The sequence below is a fragment of the Colius striatus genome, chromosome Z (assembly GCF_028858725.1).
Source record: "Colius striatus isolate bColStr4 chromosome Z, bColStr4.1.hap1, whole genome shotgun sequence".
NCBI lineage: Eukaryota > Metazoa > Chordata > Aves > Coliiformes > Coliidae > Colius > Colius striatus.
Window position 1 is genome coordinate 33,113,260 of NC_084790.1, and position 21,568 is coordinate 33,134,827.

General features: G+C 43.3%; 1 protein-coding gene across 2 annotated transcripts; it reads right to left on the reverse strand.

The window, feature by feature from the left end:
* Positions 1-1,183: 1,183 nt before the first annotated feature.
* Positions 1,184-9,815, reverse strand: NANS (N-acetylneuraminate synthase). 2 transcript variants are annotated; one of them, XM_010209274.2, is made up of 6 exons: positions 9,655-9,815; positions 8,321-8,536; positions 5,968-6,067; positions 5,574-5,728; positions 4,351-4,617; positions 1,184-3,259 (listed from the first exon to the last, which is right to left on the reverse strand). In XM_010209274.2, the coding sequence occupies exons 1-6, from the start codon at positions 9,784-9,786 to the stop codon at positions 3,050-3,052; spliced, it is 1,080 nt and encodes a 359-aa protein (XP_010207576.1). In that variant the 5' UTR covers positions 9,787-9,815; the 3' UTR covers positions 1,184-3,049. The 2 variants fall into 2 exon arrangements, with proteins under 2 accessions (XP_010207576.1, XP_061875254.1); XM_062019270.1 differs by having other exon boundaries at positions 8,321-8,548.
* Positions 9,816-21,568: the final 11,753 nt, after the last annotated feature.

The following is a 21,568-nucleotide window of genomic DNA, read 5'->3' on the forward strand; positions in this document are numbered from 1 at the left end:
CGTGTTCCTATGTGACCTGATCTAGGTGGACCTGCAGGGGGTTTGGACTAGATGATCTCTAAAGGTCCCTTCCAACCCCTACCATTCTATGATTCTATGACAATATTGAACTTGTTTCAATGGGTCTGTTGCCCTGCTTTGTGCTTAGTACTACTTAGTACTATTCTGCCTGTAACACACAGAGAAAGACTGTATTCTGAGAAAACACAGGTGCAAACATGTAGTTCACATTTCCAACACTGCAGAAAAAACAAAGCAGTCTGCATTTTGGAAGTATTATTCCCTTGTTTCTCTAACTTTTATTAAAAAGGAATTTTCTCACTCTGGAAAGGAGATTCAGAGTATTAAACATTTTTGTCATCTGGTATTAAAAGCATCTAAGCTTCAAAGTTTACCTAGACTAAGATTAAAATAATATTCAGGTAAAAAAGCCCAGCTCTGAATTGAGTGAAAAATCACTCAGCCAGTCTTCATTGCAAGTGCACTGTTGTTCAGTTCTCATGTGAATATACTGTTTTACTTTGTCTTCTTCATTTACAAGGAAAAAATACATGTGCTTATTTATTTGGAATAGTTTTAAGATACCAGTTAAATTTTCATCTTACCACCAGTACACTAGAAAATACTGTAATTCATGACAATGTATGTTCTTTTAGGAACCCAAGTCTTACACTGAGTTTACCAAGCATGAAGGATGTCAGATCCTATTTTCAAAGGGAGTATCTTTGTAATTTCTAGAATACGAAAACAGAAAATTTAACACAGTACATTGAGATAAGAGTATATTATGAAAACTTTTCTAAGACTTCTAGCAATTAAAGTTGTACAGCATTTTTAGAAAATAATCTGATCTTAAATATCTTGTAGCTTTTTTACTTGTCCTGGTGATTGTGTCATTTCAAACTTGTTTGATTTGGCTATAGACTGCTTTTTTTCCTTGATTTGATTATAGACTGTTTTGCAATCCAGTGGCTGACCAATGATTGCTAGGGTTGCTGTGATGTAAGCCCAGGAAGGAAGGATGCACTATAGAGCTGATTGCTCACCCACCCCACACACCTCCATGTGCTGTGGTGAGATTAGGAATAGAAAACCTAACCAAGAGCCTCATGGATTGAAGGAAGGAGAAGGCCTCACTCACCTATTTTAGTCTCATGCAAAACATACTTGACTATTCAACTTGGGGAAAAAAAAACAAGATCAGTTTAATCAGCCACCAACCAAAATCAGATCGAAGTGAAAACAAAACCAAATCAGGAACATGAGAAAAATGCATTCAAGTGAAGCTGAAATAGGAGCTTCTGTAACACCACTTAATAGCCATTAGCTCATCTCACTTGACAAACACATTTAATGAGCTTCTAGGTGGCCCTATTCTTCCCACACAGAGTGGAAGCATAAGAAACAGTTGTTTAGTTCCCTGAGTAGAAGATGAAAAGTCTGGATGACTCAGAGATGCAATAATACCACTAGGTCAGTGAAGCACTTGTGCTTCAGTTATTTCGATGTCCTACTTGTAAAACCTCTTTAACTGCTGCTGATTAAAGGTATGCTCACGTAACACTGGGAGAGAAAACTTGTGTTTCTGCATAGGGATAATCTGGGTTTTTTCCCTATATCTTTAAAGTCCTAGAAATTTCTGGAGCCTATATTTACAGCAGCCTCTGGGACCAGCCCTGCTACAGTGAAAAACCACTCTGACTTGAAGGAGGTCAGGCAATCTTGTGGTGTTCAAGTAACTAAAAGCCCTGGAATCATCACCACTGCTGTCAAAGGCAAGCTCTGACCACTGGCTAAAACATCACAACAATAGCTTGTTTTATAAGTTTAATTTATTTTCCAAATTTGAAAATTAAAAAAAAAATCTTTTAATATGTAAGTAGTTGTAAGTAATATAAGTAGTATGTAAGGCAAGCATACTGCATCAATTGGAGCTCACATACAGTCATTATTCAAAGAAATCTCTGCTTCCCAGTTTAAGGATATTAATAGTTTCTTCAGAACTGCAGACGAGTAAACATTTTGAAAGTAAACAGAAACACCACCACCAGATTAAACATAATTTAACAATTCATGACCAAGAAGTAGCACATTCCAAATAATCATCACTAGTAAATGATCAGTAATTATTTTCTTGTTAGTACAGGAAAGAGGCTGCTGAATCTTCACCAGCATTTGGCTTCCTAGCTGAAAAGTTCCCCCAGGTACCAACAGAGGTTTCCAAATGCGCTGCAAAATTGATTTAAGATTCCAGGCTTTACCCAGATCACAACAAATTATTTTGACTTTTTTTTTTGAAGCACAGGTCAAATTTATTTCCATTGATCTACCTCAGATCTGCTTGTTCCCTCTTAATCTGTCTGGCTTGCCCTCTTGCCTATCAGTTCACAAAAAGTACAAAGGTTCTTTCTTTTACCCCTTAAATATGACCTTTCTATGTATCCAATTTGCTTCCTTTATTGGTACTAGCTTTCTCAAGGAGCCTTTTTTCCCCAGAGTACAGATTTCTGCAACTCACTGCCTTATCCTGAGACTTATCTAAAAGCTTTCATCTTAAGCAAAATCCATCAGGTTGCATGTGTAATTTTCTGTTCCATGCATGTGAACTTCCACTTACCTGCATTCAACTGCAACTAGCATCCTGCTATCAAAAGGTTGAGTAAAACGGCATAGAGGGACATCAAAAGATACAGGGGGTTAGAACCATTAAAAGTGTAGACAAAATTACTGTGATTTACTGTATTCTTGCCAGAAAAAGGAAGATGAAAAGCAGCAGACTGTGGTCTTAGATTTGACAAAACTCCAAACTGATCTAGGTTAATTGGAATACAAAAAGAAGGAACATGATATTTTCTAAAGACAATATTATACAGTTTCTAACGAAATCGCTCTGCTTCAGAGACTTCTTGCCAATGAGAACTGAAAATCCTAACCTGATTGCGTCCTCATAATTATACCCCTTTCTTCTAATCTACCATGCGGCTATACATAAATATGATATGCAGTAGCACAGTATTGTATCATGGAATACTGAGTACAGTGCTTTGGTTTAGCACTTAACTTTTTTGACATGATTTTCCACTGCTTCCTCAGTAATGGTTTCATCTTCTTCAATCTTTCTTTTAACCTTCTGGCCCACCAGATCAAAGATGGCTTCTGGGGGAAATCCCTTAGGTTCTCCCACCTTCACAGTCAGCATGTCAAGTGTCAGTACTGTGCCTTCAGGAATTGTCACTTTTGCCACAACAGACTTTCCCAGCTACAGGGGAAAAACAAACAAACAAACAAACGTTTAACTCAAACACATTCCTAGGCTTAGTGTACCAAAAAACAACTAAAAAACATTCTGCAGTTATTTGGGAACAGGTTGTGTGGAACTGCGCTTCCCATTACCTCTTATTAGAAATGAAGGTTGAGTTCACATGGAAACCTTCACTGTAACTAGGCTGCTGGCAACATCCAGATCCTTTCTTGAATCAGATTAATGACTCACTGGAATTTTTCAGAATCAGAATGGACAGAATCTGATTAGACTGATTAGTATTCCAGATTACTGTAAAAACAGCTTGTATACAAGATAGATATCTATTACTCTTATTACTATAACCGAGTATTTGTACTTGGCACTGGTGATGCTGTGCCTTGAATACTGTGTTCAATTCTGAGTCTTTCACTACAAGAAAGACACTGAAGTGCCAGAGTGTGTCCAGAGCCTGGAAATGAAGCTTGTGAAGGGTCTAGAGAACACAAGCCTTGTAAGCAGCAGCTGAGGGAACTGGGTGGGGCTGTTTAGCCTGGAGAAGGCTGAGGGGACACCTTATCGGACTCTGCAAAACCTGAAAGAAGGTCTGTTCTCTCAAGTAACAGCATATGAGAAAATAGCCTCCAGTTGCACCAGGATAGGTTTGGACTGGATATTAGGAAAATTTCCTTCACTGATAGGGTTATCGAGCATTGCAACAGGCTGCCCAGGGAAGTAGCTGTGTCACCGTCTCCTGGAGGTTATTTAAAAGACGTGTAGACCTGGTGCTTAGGAGTGTGGTTTAGTGATGGATTTGGCAGTTGTAAGTTAATGGTTGGATGCACTGATCTTAAGGGACTGGATGATATACATAAAACTCTATTACACTCAAAATTGCCAGCATTAAGCTTTAATAAAAACAGTTGCTGACTATGAGAAATAACAGTTTATAGAAAATGACAGGTTTATATTACAGTGGGCTCAACCTAAACACTCTGCATGCCACTACGTAGCAGAAATTTTTGACTGCAAAGGCAGAAACTCTGCTGCAATATTAGCTATAGATCTAAAGGAGTTTCAACCATACACAAAATAAAAGCAAAAGTTACCTTTTCATTGCAAGCCATTTCACAGGGCAAGAGCTGTTTGACTGGAGAACCCATTGCTTTTTCCACAGTACGGATGGCTTTCACTAACTCTGCCAGTTCATTTGGTTCCAGAGATGCTTGGTGGTCACTTCCTTTCCATGTTTTGTCGAGAGTCACATGGCGTTCCACTACTTTAGCACCCATAGCAACAGCTGCCACTGAAATCGCTATGCCAGTTTCATGCCCCGAATAGCCAATGGGGATATCAGGAAAAGTTGACTGATATGCCTTGAATCATGACAGAGTTGGTCTGAATTACCAAAGCAGCAATTTCAAAGACAAAGCAAATTTAACAGTGATATCTGCAATAAATACCACAGACACTTACTGTGCTGCAACACAGGTAGTTGGTTATTTTGTGAGTGACATTTTTCTTTCTATTCAACAAGTCACACTACATTACTGACCACCATGTTCTACAAGTTTCACTAGTATTATCCATACTGACAAAGAAGAAGAGGCACATTCTAATCTACAACTTCTCTTACACTTTTCCTCTTAATACCGCTGTACTCTTCAAGGTCTTCAAAGCCTTTCAGTAATACAGTAGTGCTCTATTTTTATCCAAGAACACTATGGATTGGTTAAACTTAACCTGTATCCAAAGCAAATGTCTTCAATTCCATATTTAAAATGGGAAACAATGCATTCAGCCATACCTAGGGGACAGTCACTAAATCCCAACAGCAATTAAGTGCACTCATGTACCATTCTATCAAAAATAACATACCACATCTGCATAAAACTAAGCAAGTGCTTGCATGCTGGCCAATTAAGGAAAATTCTCTTTCAGCATTTTCAGGTATATCCAAGTAATATTTTTTCTACAAAGGGCCTAACCAATTTTCTTCATTGCTCTAATACTCACATGAAGCAGTTTTAGAATTATGTTCTCAATTCCATGCACCTTCTTAATGGTAACAGTCTACATATTTTTAATTTGCCCTACAAAGCACAAACTTAACCTCTGAATCATATTCCTTAAGGCTGAGTTCTGCTAAAAGAGCTTCCAGTAGACATTTTATTTTTATTTCAACGTGTGCATCAATTAGAGGAACATGAAAAATCTTTTAACTTCTCGACATAAATTCCATCATGCCCAAGATCTGGAAATATATATCAATAAAAGTGCAAAACCCTTCTCTGGTATCCTACCCATGGCATACTCTGGGCTATTCACTGACCGATATAACACGGAGATTGACGTCCTCTGGCTGAAGTGGGTATGCACTGGTGCACTGCAGGAAGCAGAAGTTTGGATTGATGGGCTTCACAATCTGATAAACCTGACGCATTGTGTTCATTGACTGCATTCCACTGGAAATCACCATTGGGCGACCTAGATGTTAGAAAACATGTACATTTTGTCCTATGTCTGTAAGAAAGCTGTATAAGATTAAACAAATAAATTAATTCAGTTTAACTAGAAAAGGAAGATGGGTGAATTGGAGTTATTTTTCCAAGTCTGATGGTGATTTTCTTCTAAAGGTACTTTACCAAAATCAATCAGAGGAAAGATCTAATAACTGATCTAGCAAGACACAGTGATGTTTTCACAGCTCAGAAGAAAATGCTTACCTTTCTTTGCAGTCTTTTCCAGGTAAGGAAAATTGTTTGTATCTCCTGATCCTACTTTGAAAAATGGAACATCCAGTTCATGTAGAAATTCCACAGCCATCTACAAGAAAAAGAAATCATTGCATTTTAACACCCCACTTTAGCTGGATCAAAGATAAAAAACTACCATACAGGGAAATAAACAACACTTCAAAACAGCAAAACCAAAGCTTAGAGACATAGGTCATATATAGAGATAGTAAAAAAAAAATCTATTTTTTAAAAAAAAATCCCCTAAATACACCGCTTCTGAAATAACATTTAGTATCTGAAAGATATTAGCTTCTGACTTCCCTCCAGGAGAAGTATTACTGAGGGGCCTTCTTTATACTTCCACTACAAAACCAGAATTTCACATGTTTGTGACTGGGATCTCTGTCTCAAAGTAGTCTCTTTGATCTTCCAAGCCATAGCTGGTCAAGCCAGCTGTAGGTACAGGTGAACTCTACCGCTCCTCGTAACTTCAAGATGAGCTTGTGGGCCTGCTATCTTTTTCTCACTAACAAAGAGTGCCAAAAAAAAAAAAAGACACTGCAGATGGGAGCTTGCCTGCTGAAGAAGAAAGGTACTGCAGGCACACAGACAGTCTTCCTGCCACATACTTCCTGCAGGTCTGAAATATGACACCACAAACCAAGTGTTTAAAACTACAGGTAGTTTTCCTCAATAGATCTGTGACTCTGAAAAACGGCAGCTCAAATAATAGGGATGACATTAATGGGAGTGGTTCAACAGAATCCTGTTTTGTCTCCAGTACACACTGGAGCAGAGTAGATAAAGGAGTTATGAGTAACCTTTATATTTACTTCACACATCAGTTCATTGATTTGTTCATATGGTTAAACACATAGTTTAACCTCTTCGACACAGCTGGAGTTCCCGATAGGATGTTTTATTTACAGAAGTTAATGTATTCTCAAAGACCTATGTGAATTTATTCAATGTTTCCCATAAGGTCCAAACCCTTGTCTTGCAGAAATATCATCATAAATCTTAGAAGCTGTACAATGTAATTACTGTTCAGAAAAAGATAGCACAAACATGTATCAGTACTGGTAATTGGCTGATGAGGCCACACACAAAGGAGCACAGCATATGAAACATGTTCTGCATTGCACGATAGCCTTCAGAAGCTGGAGGTTTTAAAATCAAGAGTGTGATTTTTTTCCCCAGTGGCATATGGGTCTTCAAGATCCTAGATACAGACATCCAATGCTACTTGATTTAATAACTCTTTTCTTAAAGACTCCTTTAAAGAGTTTTATGTGTTGTTCAGTAGGTCTCCTAGACATGACAATAACAATAAAAGAAACATGACAACACTCTTTTTTCATGGATTGAGTCCATGGCAGTGAGCTACTGCAATACACGTTAAACAGCTTTTTGTCTGTCAGATATCTGATGTAATTTGTAATGGTATTTAGAGCTTATACCATCTCAGCTGGGGCCAAATAATTCAAGGTTAGGACAATTAAGTTGACAGAAGCAGTGAGAACAGCCAGACGGCTAGAAAAGACAGTAGAAAAAGGTTGAGGATTGAAATTGTTTAGTTCAGAGAGCAGCAAACAGAAAAGATATGTGATAATGGTGTTCAAATACACAGAGGGAAGATGGAAGTATGAACTTTGATATCAGATGAAGCAGGACAAAACATTATGAGGAGATTAAGCTGAAACATTAAGAATTTTCTTATGGCAAGGAGAGTGAGGCACTGAATAGACCACCTTAAAACATCAAATAAATCACATCCTTGTCCTAACCTGAGTAAGGCTACATGGAGAAAGACAGGGACATTGCTGTGCCTGTCTTAAGCACGAGTGGCTAGCTTACTTCTGGAAGGTCTCTTTCAGTTTGGTTCTCTATTTCTAGGCCACAAAGAAAAGTCTGTATTCTCTGATCTATATGGAGGTTTAACTGTTACCTGATCTTTCTAGCTTATAGGTTTCAAACTGTACATGGCATTTGTTAATACTGTAACTAACACATTTTTGAGACAGGCAACATGCAAAAGTTAAACATCTCTTAAATGAGAACAGCAGTAGATACGCTTCATGGGAGTTTACAACCTGATAACTGTTCCAAGAGCCCACTGACAAAAAAAAAGGAAACACTTCAGGAGTAACAGAGCAAAGCAACCATCTACTCACCCATTGCCAACTAACTGGCAGAAATAGAATTACTCCAGTTTCCTCATTTATAAATTCAATGTCTACACGTATTTAGTATTCTTTTTATGTAACAATTACTATCCCTAAATAATAACCAACAGACACAACAGTTGGACTCTGCCTGTCATTCAAGCTGGCTTACGTACCTCATCCATGCCAGAAGCTGTGAAGAAAATGCCAATCTCCTCTGCATATTTCTTTAGCTCTCTATATTGGTCATGACTAAACTCCAAGTGGCGTTTGTGCTCCCCGTAGGTTTTTCCCCAGGAGTGTTTAGAGGTATAGGGCCTTTCTAAGGCTTTCTTGTTGAATTTGTATTCCAGTTCACTCTTCTGGAACTTAGCACAGTCTGCTCCACAGTCCTGCAAAACAAGCTGGTGCACACTGAGTGGATGTGCAAGTGAAACTGCAGTTATTGTAAGTTTGAAGTGAAGGATCACACAACTAATGTACTCGTTTGCAGTGTTTTCACATTACCATCATAGCAATCACAGGAATAGTATGAACACAGAGTGACAGAAGATCTGAACACACATGAGCCCTTTTATTTCAAAATGCCATTATAATCAGCAGAGCAGCAGTGCAGAAATAAATCATACTAAAACAAACAAAAAAACATGAACAGCCTCTTGCTATGCATTACACTTATTTGAAGAATTTATTTCTATGGTACTTTCCAAGTTCAGATGTCACATGATAATTTTACATGAAAACAAGTGACAGGATTCTGCAGAACAAGGAGTATGAATCTCAAATTTGTTTGAAGTGACACAGATCGTGAAGTTAAATTCTCACTACATCATTTTCCACTCTCACCATAGTCACAAGTCTGAGTGCATTATGACTTCACTTGGCCTTCATTGATGACAGGCTGTTTTCTAACATATGTGTATCTAATGTATATAAATAGCCATTTTAAAAACAGTTTAGCCATCTTATTGGATGACACACACAAAAAACCTCCTAATGCAATCAAAGTCAAAGTAGAGGTTCATCAGAGACAGTTCAGCTGCTACCTGACCCTTCCCACAGTCACAGTTATCTTGTGAGACAGCTGGAGTACTGATGCAACCCCTCGCAGACTGCATCACCTGCCCGTGTTTGTATAAACGCACGCATGCGCGCCATGAACGAGGTAGGAGCTTCTTGAAGGTGAGTACTATGTGACCACTCGCCTTCTTAGACACCACCACGAATATCTGCTTGCAGCTACCTAATTTCTAGAATTCCTCCCGAGAATCACTGCACTCCTGGCTAACGCGGTGCCACCGCCCAGAGACGACGCTCTCCGGCCGCAGCCAGGGTGTGAGGCTTCACATCCTCCCCCGGCTTTTCTGGCCCCTGCCGGTGCCCTGGGGCTCTCGCTCACCAAAGCGATCGACAGGTGCTGTCCTGCCCACTGCGTCACCCCGCCGACCAGGCCACCGTCCCGACTCCCCGGCCACTCTACCCACCGGGGGCAGAGCAGCCCCGCGCCCACCTTGGCCATACGGATCATGCGCTTGGCGATGGCCATGTCGCCCTGGTGGTTCTGCCCGATCTCGGCGATGATGAAGCACGGCTGTTCGCCGCCCACGCGGCGCCCGGGACACAGCTCGAACTCCCGCGACATGACTACGGACTCCCCACCACCCTCGCGCCACTGCGCCGACGCACCCAAACCCGCGGCGAGACCCCGCCCAGGCTTGTAGTTGGCAGCCAATCCGTGCTGTGGCGGGCGGGGCCGGGGGCAGCCACCGCTCCCCATTGGGCATCTACGGGAGGAAGGCGGGGCCGCCAGGGGTCGCCGTCGCGTTGGGAGTGTGCCAGGGAGGCCGCGGCGGGGCGCGCAAGAGGCATGAATGACGGCGGAGCCAGAGGCGGTTCCGGGTCCCGGGCCGTCTGATCCCCACCCTGGTTTCCCTGGGCGCCCCGGGACCACATCCGTGTTCTGGAGAGAGCGAGTCCGGCACCTGAGGGGCGGGGGCAGTGCCCAGCGAGGGCCTGGCTGCTAAGTCTCTGTGCCCGGAAAGGCGGTGGTTTCGTTTCCAGCCTGGTGCCGGTGACATGCAGCTGCCGGCAGCTCCTACCTCCTGCCCTACAAGGCGCTTAGCAGCAGTGCGGAGTCTGCAGCAATGTGCCCTGGAGCCCGGGAAGGGCTCGCCCGTGTACCTGGCCCGGGCAAAGCCTGCTGCAAAATCGTTGTTCCCTAAGCGGCTGGTCAGATATTTCCAGCTTCACCAAAGATGCGTTTTCAGTGGTGTCAGAACGCTGTTTCTCGGAAACAAACCTCTGGGTGCCTTACCTAAGACACTCGTAATCGTTGGACTTACTTCAATTTAAACAAAATTGAAATGACGCACCAAAATAAATCGTAAGGTGTGCAGCAGTGTGTTTGAGCCAAGGCATAGGTGCCACACGGTATGACCTGTTTATTGCATCTACCATGTCTTCATAAAGCCCACTCAGCTCAGCATGGACATGAAACTTACATGGCAGAGTATCAATGTGTTACTCATTTAATGACTTTAAATAGATTGATAGAAACAAGTCAGACATTACACTTGGCCACAGGGTTGCAAAAATTCCTTATGCAGTGTACCCTTTCAGCTTCTTGCTTTTTATAACAAGGTGAGTTTCTTGGTTTATGCTGTGACAACAAAAATAGATTGTGATGGAAAGTGTGTTGATTATCTAAAGATGATTTATATAGGTTACTGTGCTGGATATAATTGGATAGAAGTGTCCCTAGCAGAGGTTGCTTTATATATTTACCCCCAAACAGGTATTAATAATTACAGGTTCTTTATCTAACCTACTGATTGTTTTCTTTCTTCACATAGAGTTGCACCTTGTGGAATTTCTGTTTATAGAAAATAAAGCTTTACATATTTTTCCCGAAGATGCACAGCAAAAATATTCAGAATGTTCTAGCTGACTACATTCTGATCTCGCCTTAAGTATATAGATAAGCAAAGTAAGACTGTAAAGCAAAAATAATTTAAAACTGTAAAACAGAAATCTACAATTCTAATGACTATGTGGGTAAAAAAAAAAAAAACAACTTTATTTTCTTGAAGCAAAATTGACCCAAAATGGGATGTATTGCTGTGGCTTCAACCAAACACCATTGTATAACAGAAAAACATTGTAACAACAATGTTAAGTAATGCTACATGCATGTCCCTTCTTCCCACTCAAACTTTTACTTTCCTCATGAACTACCACAACTTAGTTGTGACATTTTGCCCAACATCATGTTTAATTTCTTCCAGAGCTTTAAGGATAAAGAACATTGTAATAAAAAATTACAAATGTGAAACAAAAATTGGTTGTTAAGCCTGAGAAGCAAGTTGCAGTGTAATTGAAAGCAGATTCTGCAGGTCAGTTATATGAACAATGCTTGCTGAACAGTCTGTTTGCATTTGTTGCATATAGGGGTTTATTGACCAAAACCATTGTATAACTACATTTTACCTCCAATAAAAATAAAACAAGGACTATATTACCAGTCAAGAATTAAACCAAATCAGGCTACACTGGGAGGACAAAGTCTGCTCAGAGATCAATGTGATCTCAAATAAAGTGTGATAAATTGTTTTTTCCTTCCAATTTTCTCTTGACTGAACCTGGAAAGATTGAAAACATTTAATTGCTTGTTTACCTAGATTACTTAGAGAGGTTTTTCCATTAATAGAAATATATATCTTTGCTTAGAAAAAAAACCGAGGAGATAACAGCTCTGAAGAAAGAAATACTCTGTATTTCAAGGTATTCACATGGTTAGCTGTTCCACACACCCATCATTCCTTCAGGGCATATATGGTTTACTTTCTGTCTTCCTCCAATGTATTTTCCAGACTTTGAAAGGTTAAAAAAACCCACACACCTGTAAAGAACAAATGGGAAAAAAAAACCCCTGGACTCTGAACATAGTTTGTAAAACACTCAAGAGCAGCATGTGATATCATCAAACAGTAGCCACATATCAGGGAACCAGCTACATAAAGTCATTTAGCAAGCTATCTTTCCAGTGGACATGTGGTCCTTATTGACATCATTGAGGTATTCCCCTCTTAATGTGCTGGTGGTGAGTTAAGGACAGGGAAAGTAGGTAGTGGCTACCTGAGACAGGCTGCTGGAGAGATGCAAATCTATGTGTTGGTGTAACAGCTTAATCAAAAACCCCAGAAGTTACAAACTAATGTTCCAGATATGAGGAAAGGCTGTGGGAACTGGGCCTGTTTAGTCTGGAGGAGACTGAGGGGTGATCTTATTAACATTTATAAATATCTGAAGTGTGGGTGTCAGGAGGTTGGGGCATCTCTTTTTTTCTATGGTATTTAGCAACAGGACAAGGGGTAATGGGATGAAGTTGGAATACAAAAAGTTCCACTTAAACATAAGAAAAAACTATTTCACTGTGAGGGTGATGTAGCAGTGGCACAGGCTGCCCAGAGGGGTTGTGGAGTCTCCTTCCTTGGAGGTCTTCAAGACCCGCCTCGACATGTTCCTATGTGACCTGATCTAGGTGACCCTGCTTCTGCAGGGGGTTTGGACTAGATGCTCTCTAAAGGTCCCTTCCAACCCCTACCATTCTATGATTCTATGATATGATTGAGATGTGCAGACTACAGGAAATTGTTACCAGTACAAGCTACTGACTGTGGTATGCAAGAAGCGGCATAAGTACTAGTCTTACATTCTAGTGGTCTCCAAGCTGTGACATCTGCCTTTAGAAAAGGTGGTGTGTTGTCTTTTGCAGAGTGAGAAAACAGGAAAAAAAAAATAATAGCTTTGATACTGCAAATGTATGTCATGGTGCACACGAATTATAGATACATACAAATTTTGGAATTCATCACTACAAAAGTTCTAATGTCTCATTGTATTCCCTTTGTATCCAGAACCAAAAACATTGTTACCCATGCTGATAGAATATGGACAATAATTGTCTTGGGCCATTTGCAAACTTATTATTCTCCTTATATTTCTTATGCCTTCATCCCTGCCTTTAAGACAAGTAACTAGATTTGCTTTTCGTTTTAAATAATAATATTCTATTTTTGTTTGTGGTGATAAGTCAGAAATAATGACACAGAATCGAGTTGGAGGCCTTTGGCCAATGTGAGTCCACAGGGATGGGTTCTGGGGCCAGTCTTGTGCAACATCTTCATCAACCACCTAGATGAGGGGACAGAGTGTACCCTCAGCAAGTTGGCTGATGACACCAAACTGGGAGGACTGTCTGATTCCCCAGAAGGCTGTGCTGTCATTCAGCGGGATCTCGACTGGCTTGAGAGTTGGGCAGGTTACCCACAGCCCCAGAGATGGAGCCTCAGCCCTCTGGCTCCGGAATTCCACCACCCTATAATCCACCATCCCTTCCTGTACCTACCGCAGGTCCGTCCGCGGGGACTCATAGTAATAAAGGGCTGTTGGCGGAGGGCCCAGATTCGACTGTGGCGCTACCCCTCCGTGCGGTGGGACCGGCCCCAATTGATCAAGATGAATTGCAAGTATTGCAATACTGGCCTTTCTCGTCCTCTGATTTATATAACTGGAAAGCCAATAACCCCTCTTTTTTGGAGAATTCTGCTGCCCTCACAGGTCTGGTTGAGTCCCTAATGTACTCTCACCAACCTACTTGGGACGATTGTCAGTAGTTACTGCATACTCTCTTCACCACTGAAGAAAGAGAAAGAATTGTGACAGAAGCGCGAAAAACTATTCGAGAGCCGACTGGACAGCCCACACGCTCCATGGCTGAAATTGACGAACTGTTCCCTGTGACACGACCGCAATGGGACTATAACACGGCTGCAGGTAGGGAACGACTGTCCATCTACCGCCGGGCTCTGGTAGCAGGGTTAAGAGGGGTGGCAAGGAAACCTACTAATCTGGCCAAGGTAAGGGAAATTATGCAAGGGCAAAACGAGCCTCCTTCAGTATTCTTAGAACGACTTATGGAGGCATACCGTATATATACCCCTTTTGACCCAGCGTCCCAAGGGCAGCGGGCATCCATTATCATGTCCTTTATTGGACAATCTGCCCCTGATATCGAGAGAAAATTGCAGCACATCGAGGGGCTACAGGACTATACCCTACAGGATATAGTCAAGGAGGCAGAGAAAGTATATCATAAGAGGGAGACAGAGGAAGAAAGGAGGGAAAGGGAGAAAAATGAACGAGAGCGGGAGAAGAATAGGAGACAAAAATGTCAGGACAGAAATCTGACTAGGATACTAACCGCCGTCATGTCTGAAGGGAGGCGTCAGGGGAAAAAGCAAGTTGAGCAGGGAGGAAACCTGGGCGGCAGAGGCTGTCGTGGATCCAGAAGATTGGGGAAAGACCAGTGTGCGTTTTGCAGAGAAAAAGGACACTGGGCAAGGGAATGCCCCAAGAAAAAGGGACCAAAGGTGCTGGCCCTGGAAGAAGACGACGAATAATGGGGATGGGGCTCGGCTCCCCTCCCCGAGCCTAGGGTAATATTAAACGTGGAGGGGACCCCAGTGGACTTTTTAATTGATACAGGGGCTGAATATTCTGTGTTGAAAAGACCTTTGGGGACAATCACAAATGAACAGACCATGGTCATAGGGGCTACAGGACGGAAGAAGTACCCATGGTCAACAAATCGGACTGTTGATTTAGGAACAAATCGAGTGTCTCATTCATTCCTAATAATCCCAGAGTGCCCGACCCCTCTGCTGGGAAGAGATTTACTAACAAAATTAAAAGCACAAATCAGCTTTACTCCAACTGGGCCAAAATGTGTTTGGGGAAAAGAAAAGCCCGAAACTTGTATCCTATCTGTGCACCTAGGGGAAGAGTATAGGCTTTACCAAACCGAGAGCACATTGTCAAGAGAAATGCATGAATGGCTGCAACGATACCCCCGGGCCTGCGCAGAAACAGGGGGAATGGGAAAAGCGGAAAACGTTTCACCGATTGTAGTAGAACTAAAGGCTGGAGCTGCTCCTGTGGCAATCAAACAGTACCCATTATCCAAAGATGCCCGGGAGGGGATTAAGCCACACATAGAAAAGTTAATTCAACAAGGAGTCCTTGTCCCCTGTAAATCCCCATGGAACACCCCTTTGTTACCGGTAAAAAAAAACGGAACAAATGACTATCGGCCAGTACAGGATTTGCGCGAAGTAAACAGAAGGGTCCAAGACCTGCACCCCACGGTGCCAAACCCGTATAACCTTCTCAGTTCCCTTCTACCAGAACGAACCTGGTATACAGTATTGGACTTAAAAGATGCTTTCTTCTGCTTACAATTACACCCGGCCAGTCAGCTCCTGTTCGCTTTCGAGTGGAGAGACCCTGAGAACGGGTGAGTGGGACAACTCACTTGGACCAGGTTGCCCCAAGGGTTCAAGAACTCACCAATGCTCTTCGATGAGGCTCTCCATCGGGACCTCATGTCCTATCGGACATGGAATCCACAGGTAACCCTGCTCCAGTATGTGGACAACTTACTGTTGGCAGCACCATGTAAACAGAGTTGTTTACAAGGAACCAAAGAACTGCGACTCGAACTAGGTAGGCTGGGCTACCGCGTGTCTGCAAAGAAGGCGCAGATTTGCAAAAGAGAGGTGGTATACTTGGGATATACCTTGAAGGATGGGAAGAGGTGGCTAATGGAGGCCCGAAAAAAAACCATTCTCCAAATCCCAACCCCGACAACACCGCGACAGGTACGAGAATTCTTGGGGACTGCGGGATATTGTCGATTATGGATACCTGGTTTTGATACGTTGGCAGAACCCCTGTACCCTCTGACCAAAGGATCTGGGGATTTTGTCTGGACTGAACAACATGACAAGGCCTTCAAGAACATTAAGAAAGCCTTGTTACAGTCCCCGGCCTTAGAACTACCAAACTTGACAAAGCCGTTCACCTTATTTGTGGATGAGCGGAAAGGAATTGCTAGGGGGGTCCTAACTCAAAACTTGGGACCATGGAAGCGGCCGGTGGCTTATCTGTCCAAGAAATTAGACCCGGTAGCAAGTGGGTGGCCCACTTGCCTCAAAGCAATAGCCGCTACAGTGCTGTTGGTAAAGGACTCAGACAAACTTACCTTTGGACAACAACTGACCATCATAGCCGCACATTCCCTAGAAAGCATAATCCGCCAGCCCCCGGATCGGTGGATGACCAATGCGCGGATGACCTATTACCAGAGTCTGCTTTTAACGGAGCGCATCAAGTTTGCTCCCCCAGCCATTCTGAATCCGGCCACACTACTACCAGAAGGGGAAAACCTGCCAGTCCACAATTGTGAAGAAATTCTGGCTGGTGAGGTCGGTATTCGCGCAGATTTGACCGACCAGCCCATGTTGGGAGTCCAGTCCTGGTTCACCGATGGAAGCAGTTACCTAGTGGAAGGTAAACGAAAGGCGGGGGTGGCGGTAGTGGATGGGAAAAAGGTCATATGGGCAACCGCATTGCCAGAAGGAATTTCTGCGCAAAAGGCTGAACTAATAGCGTTAATACAAGCCCTCCGACTAGTAGAAGGAAGGGTCATAAACATCTACACTGATAGCAGATATGCCTTTGTGACGGCACATGTGCATGGGGTGATCTATCGACAGAGAGGTCTGCTAACATCTGCAGGAAAGGAGGTCAAAAATAAGGAAGAAATATTAAGCCTCTTGGAATCTGTCCATCTTCCAAAGAAGGTGGCCATAATGCACTGTCCTGGACACCAGAAGGGACAGGACGCTGTAGCAAGAGGAAACCAGATGGCAGACAAAACAGCCAAAGAGGCAGCACAAGGGGCTATGATACTAACTGCCAGAAAGGAAGACGAGGAACATGAGGACTGTCCAAAGCTGGAAACTACGCTGTCATATGAAGAAGGGAAGGCCTATATCAACCGCATGCACAGACTGACTCATCTAGGAACTGAAAAATTGATTGCATTAGCCAGAAAGTCCCGGTATCAAGTCCCAGGCCTACGGAAAGTCGCAGAAGAAGTAGTGCAAAACTGTACAGCCTGTGCATTGACAAACGCAGGTCACAGTAAAAGTTCAAAAGGAACGAGATTGCGAGGTGATCGACCAGGAACATACTGGGAAGTAGACTTCACGGAGGTAAAACTGGCCAGATATGGAAATAAATATCTGTTGGTGTTTGTAGACACTTTTCCAGGGTGGGTGGAAGCACACCCGACCCAGAAGGAGACAGCACAAGTAGTAGCTAAGAAGATCCTAGAAGAGATATTACCCAGATTCGGGATACCCAAGGTAATCGGATCCGATAATGGACCAGCCTTCGTCGCCCAGGTAAGTCAGGCGTTAGCAAAGCAACTGGGGATAGATTGGAAGCTTCATTGTGCTTATCATCCCCAAAGTTCAGGGCAGGTAGAAAGAATGAATAGAACTCTGAAAGAAACATTGACGAAACTTATTACAGAGACCGGCGGGGGGGATTGGACAGTCTTTCTCTCCTTAGCCTTATTCCGAGTACGGAACACTCCGGGACCTACTTGTCATGGTTTGACATGACAGCCTTTTCTGGTATGGGGGAAGGGGCTGCAAAGATGGCTCCTGCAAGAAGTTGCTCACAACTCTCCCCAGCTCAGAAAAGGCTCACTTCTGGGGCTGAGCCAATTAGACGCCTCCACGATCACTTTTTAAGAAGAAGCCGGAAGGGGAGGTGTCTTCCTCCATCTTCTTTCCTTCTTCTGCCCCTTCTTCTCTTCTTCTGGCTGGTGGTGGTGTAAGGAGTAGGAACGGTGAGAGAAACAACCATGCGGACTCTAAGGTCAGTGATGAAAGGGAGGAGGTGTACTGGAGCAGAGACTCCCCTGCATTCTATGGAGAGAACTGGTGAAGCTGAGATTTATTTTCATTTCTTTAAAGACCCCACATCAGCGGTAGAGACTCATTTTGATAATGAGCCCGCATCAGGGGCAGAGAATCATTTTGCTAAAGCTGACCCCGGACCAGGGGCAGCGATTCACTTCATTAAAGGCCCCGAGCCAGGGACAGTGATTTTGGCCGGAGGAGGCCTTGTCCCGAAGGAGGGGCCCTTTATCACTATGGCCGGAGCAGGCCCTGTCCCGAGGAAGGGACCCAATATCCACAGCTGCAACTGTGGGGAGGAACCCACGACAAAGCAGCTCATTAAACTTATGCCCAGAAGAGGCCTTGTCCCGAGAGAGGGACCTTGCAACTGCAGAAACTGCAACCGCGGTGAAGAATCCACGTCAGAGATATTCACCAAGGACTGTGTCCCGTGTGAGGGACCCTGTATCGGCAGAAGCCACAGCTGTTGGGAACAACCCACACCAGAGAAGTTTGTTAAGGACTGTGTTCCGGGGGAGGAACCCCGTGTTGGAGCAGGGGAAGAATGCCAGGAGTCATCCTCATCTGAGAAGACAGAAGCGGCAAAGCCCATCTGTGAGAGACTGACCACATCCCCCACTCCCTACCCCCCTGAGCTGTTGTGGGGGGAGGAGGTAGAGATATCGGGAGCAGTGAGCTGGGCCCGGGAAGAAAGGAGGGATGGGGGAGGGAGATCTTAAAGTGCTGGTTGTAATTTTCTCATCATCCTACTCCCTTTTTGCTTTTATTCCGTTCTGTTTCTTGTAGAATAAACTTTCCTACTTTCCTCTCTAAGTCGAGTACTGGAGTCTGTTTTGCCCAGAACCATAATTGGCAGTGAGCCCTCCCTGCCCTTGTCTCAATCCACAACAACCTTGCTTATCTTTTTACTCCCATTTCACTGGGTCCTCCGCCATCTTAACGAGGGTGGGGGTGAATGGGGGCATCGAGCAAGAAACTGTCGTGGTGCTGTTGTGCTAGCTGGGCCAAACCACGACACTACTGGACTCACCCCTTTTGAAATTATGTATGGTGCCCCTCCACCTCTAACGGAAACATTGGGAATTGATGAAAGTGTTGTTCCCCCTTTTCCTCTCGCAGCACGGCTCAAAGCACTGGAAGTAGTTACGAAAGAAATCTGGGAGCAGCTGAAGGGCATCTACACTCCAAGTGAAGTAGCTGTACCTCACTGGTTTAAAGCCGGAGATGAAGTCTTGGTGAGGCGACATCGGGCTGATAGCCTCGAACCAATGTGTAAAGGACCTTATATAGTGCTGTTAACTACTCCCACTGCGGTGAAGGTGGACGGTATCGCTGCTTGGATCCACTCGGCACACGTAAAGAAGGCCCTGGAGGGAATTACACGCGATGAGTGGACTGTGGAGAAAACTAGTAATCCTCTTAAGCTTCGCGTGCGGCGGAAAACAGGATGAGTACTCCCCCCTGTTAACCCCTGGTGGTGGGGTTGATCCGTGATTTTGGCCAGATCCAGAACGCCACTACTATTACTGCATGTTTGCCCCTACCACATGCGGCGGGGGACCCTATACCATGGGGAATAATCCCCATAGGGAATTTATCACGGGTAAACATTACCATAATATGCAAAACAAAATCTAAAGAACATTTGGTAGGGAAAGAAGTCTGCCGAATACTTGACCCCATAACAAAGGCAGAATGCGAGAAAGAAAAAGGATTTTATGAATGGGCTGAATGGATAGGTCGGTATCTAGACTGCACCCCCGATCCCCCCTATATCTGTGGCTACCGGGAAGCTAAGTGCCTTATTTCACCCCCAGAGGCAGCCACAAAAAGCTGTATCAGGTTTACAATTAACGAAATAGCGACTGAGAATGAAGAATGTAACTAACAAAGGTCCAGAATGGGACTCTGTGTGGGGGCCTAGTATATCAGAAACCTTCAGTTATTTGGGACCAGTTAACTGGTGTGTGCAGTTCAAAGGGAAACAGGATCAAACCCATGATACCGTAACTAATGTAGGCACCTCGGAAAGAACACTTGGTAATCACATCCCTGGGTGGAATTGCACGGCTATTTATGATTGTGACACTCCAGAAGTTGAAATTGGATTCCCCCCTGTGAGGACCTTGCTCAAATGGGGATGTGAGTGCCGTGGTTATAAGCATACAATACCAAACGAAGTGGAGAGCAATATGATTGAAATGAAAAGTTGCAAATATACAACTATAAAGAGCCCAGGTAACCTAGTATGAGTAATGAGTGATGGGAAATGGACTACACACGTGCCTATTGATGGCCCAGCAGCACAAATCACTCTAGGGGTCCCTACATTATGCCCCTACTGGAAAGAGTCTGGGCTAGGAGAACTAAGACCCAGAAGGAAGAGAGATACGGAGGACAAAATTCTTGATGACAAGTGGCAGGAACCCAGTACCGCTGTAAAATTTGGTTGGGTTCTGGAATCAATTTTTCCTCAAATATCCTCATATAGAAATAGGGAAATGTTAAATAAGCTTTTAGGACAAACTGCTAGATTAGCTGCGGCAACTAAAAAAGGATTTAAAGATATGAATATTCAGCTACAAGCAACTAGCAAAATGGCATTACAGAACCGAATGGCTTTAGATATGATGCTTCTAAAGGAACACGGGGTTTGTGGGTATCTAAACCAGAAAATTGACCATTGTTGTATACATATTCCCAATATGACCGATGCGGTGGAATATGACCTATCAAAACTAGAACAAATAGAAGCTGATACCAAAGAAATCGAAAAAGAGGCACAACAGAATTGGGTTGGGGCTATATTTAATTCTCTAGGGTTCCACATCTCAGGATGGGTCTCCTCGATAATACAAAATTCTATTGTTATCATTGTTATGCTCGGGCTAATTTTTATGTCGTATAAGTGTATTTTAGGAATAATCACGAAAGAATGGAGTGCCTCCCATGAACCCCTGCGGACGAAGATCATCTAAGATCCAGTGTCAAGAAGAGGTGGCGCATCAGCAAATTGATGAATATATTGTAGCGTGTGTTTACTTATGACCCAGTTAACCCATCATCCTTATAATTATGCAATTCTAAGATTAGAATTAGTAACAAGAAGGAGTGGGGAATGAAAAATAAAAAAAGGAAACTTAAAACAAGAATTCAGGTAACAAACATGGCGTAAGTTATGTTAAGTCGGCTAAAGCTAACTGAGGCCTAAGGGTGATAAAAATCTGGTTGAAGGTTGCATCAGCAACCTTCAAGAAGAGAAAAACATTTCTCAGAAGAGGAACTTGAAAAACAATCCTCAGAAAACCAAGAACATTACCCCCACCTCATGTTATCAGGATGGTCAGGTTGAAGGAAAATCAGATAAAGGAAATTGTAACCGTGAGTGGAATTTTCCACTGCCTGTACCCCAACATATATAAATCCCTTGCTTACCGAGTATGGGGTCGCCTCCTCTAACTCCTGCGTGAGTTATGAGACGGCCCGGAGCTCCAAAGTAAAGCCTGCCTTGTGTGATTGCAACAAGCCGGTCCCTCGTTTTCCTTTGGGGTGCTCGCCTGCCAGGATTGGAGGAAGTTTCACCCTTTCACT

Coding starts and splice junctions, on each gene's coding strand:
- NANS (XM_062019270.1), bottom strand. CDS start 9,786: ATGTCGCGGGAGTTCGAGCTGTGTCCCGGGCGCCGCGTGGGCGGCGAA. Junction 5,729..5,967: donor GGAAAAGACTGCAAAGAAAG/GTAAGCATTTTC, acceptor TCTAACATCTAG/GTCGCCCAATGGTGATTTCC. Junction 3,260..4,350: donor AAATGGCTTGCAATGAAAAG/GTAACTTTTGCT, acceptor TTTCCCCTGTAG/CTGGGAAAGTCTGTTGTGGC.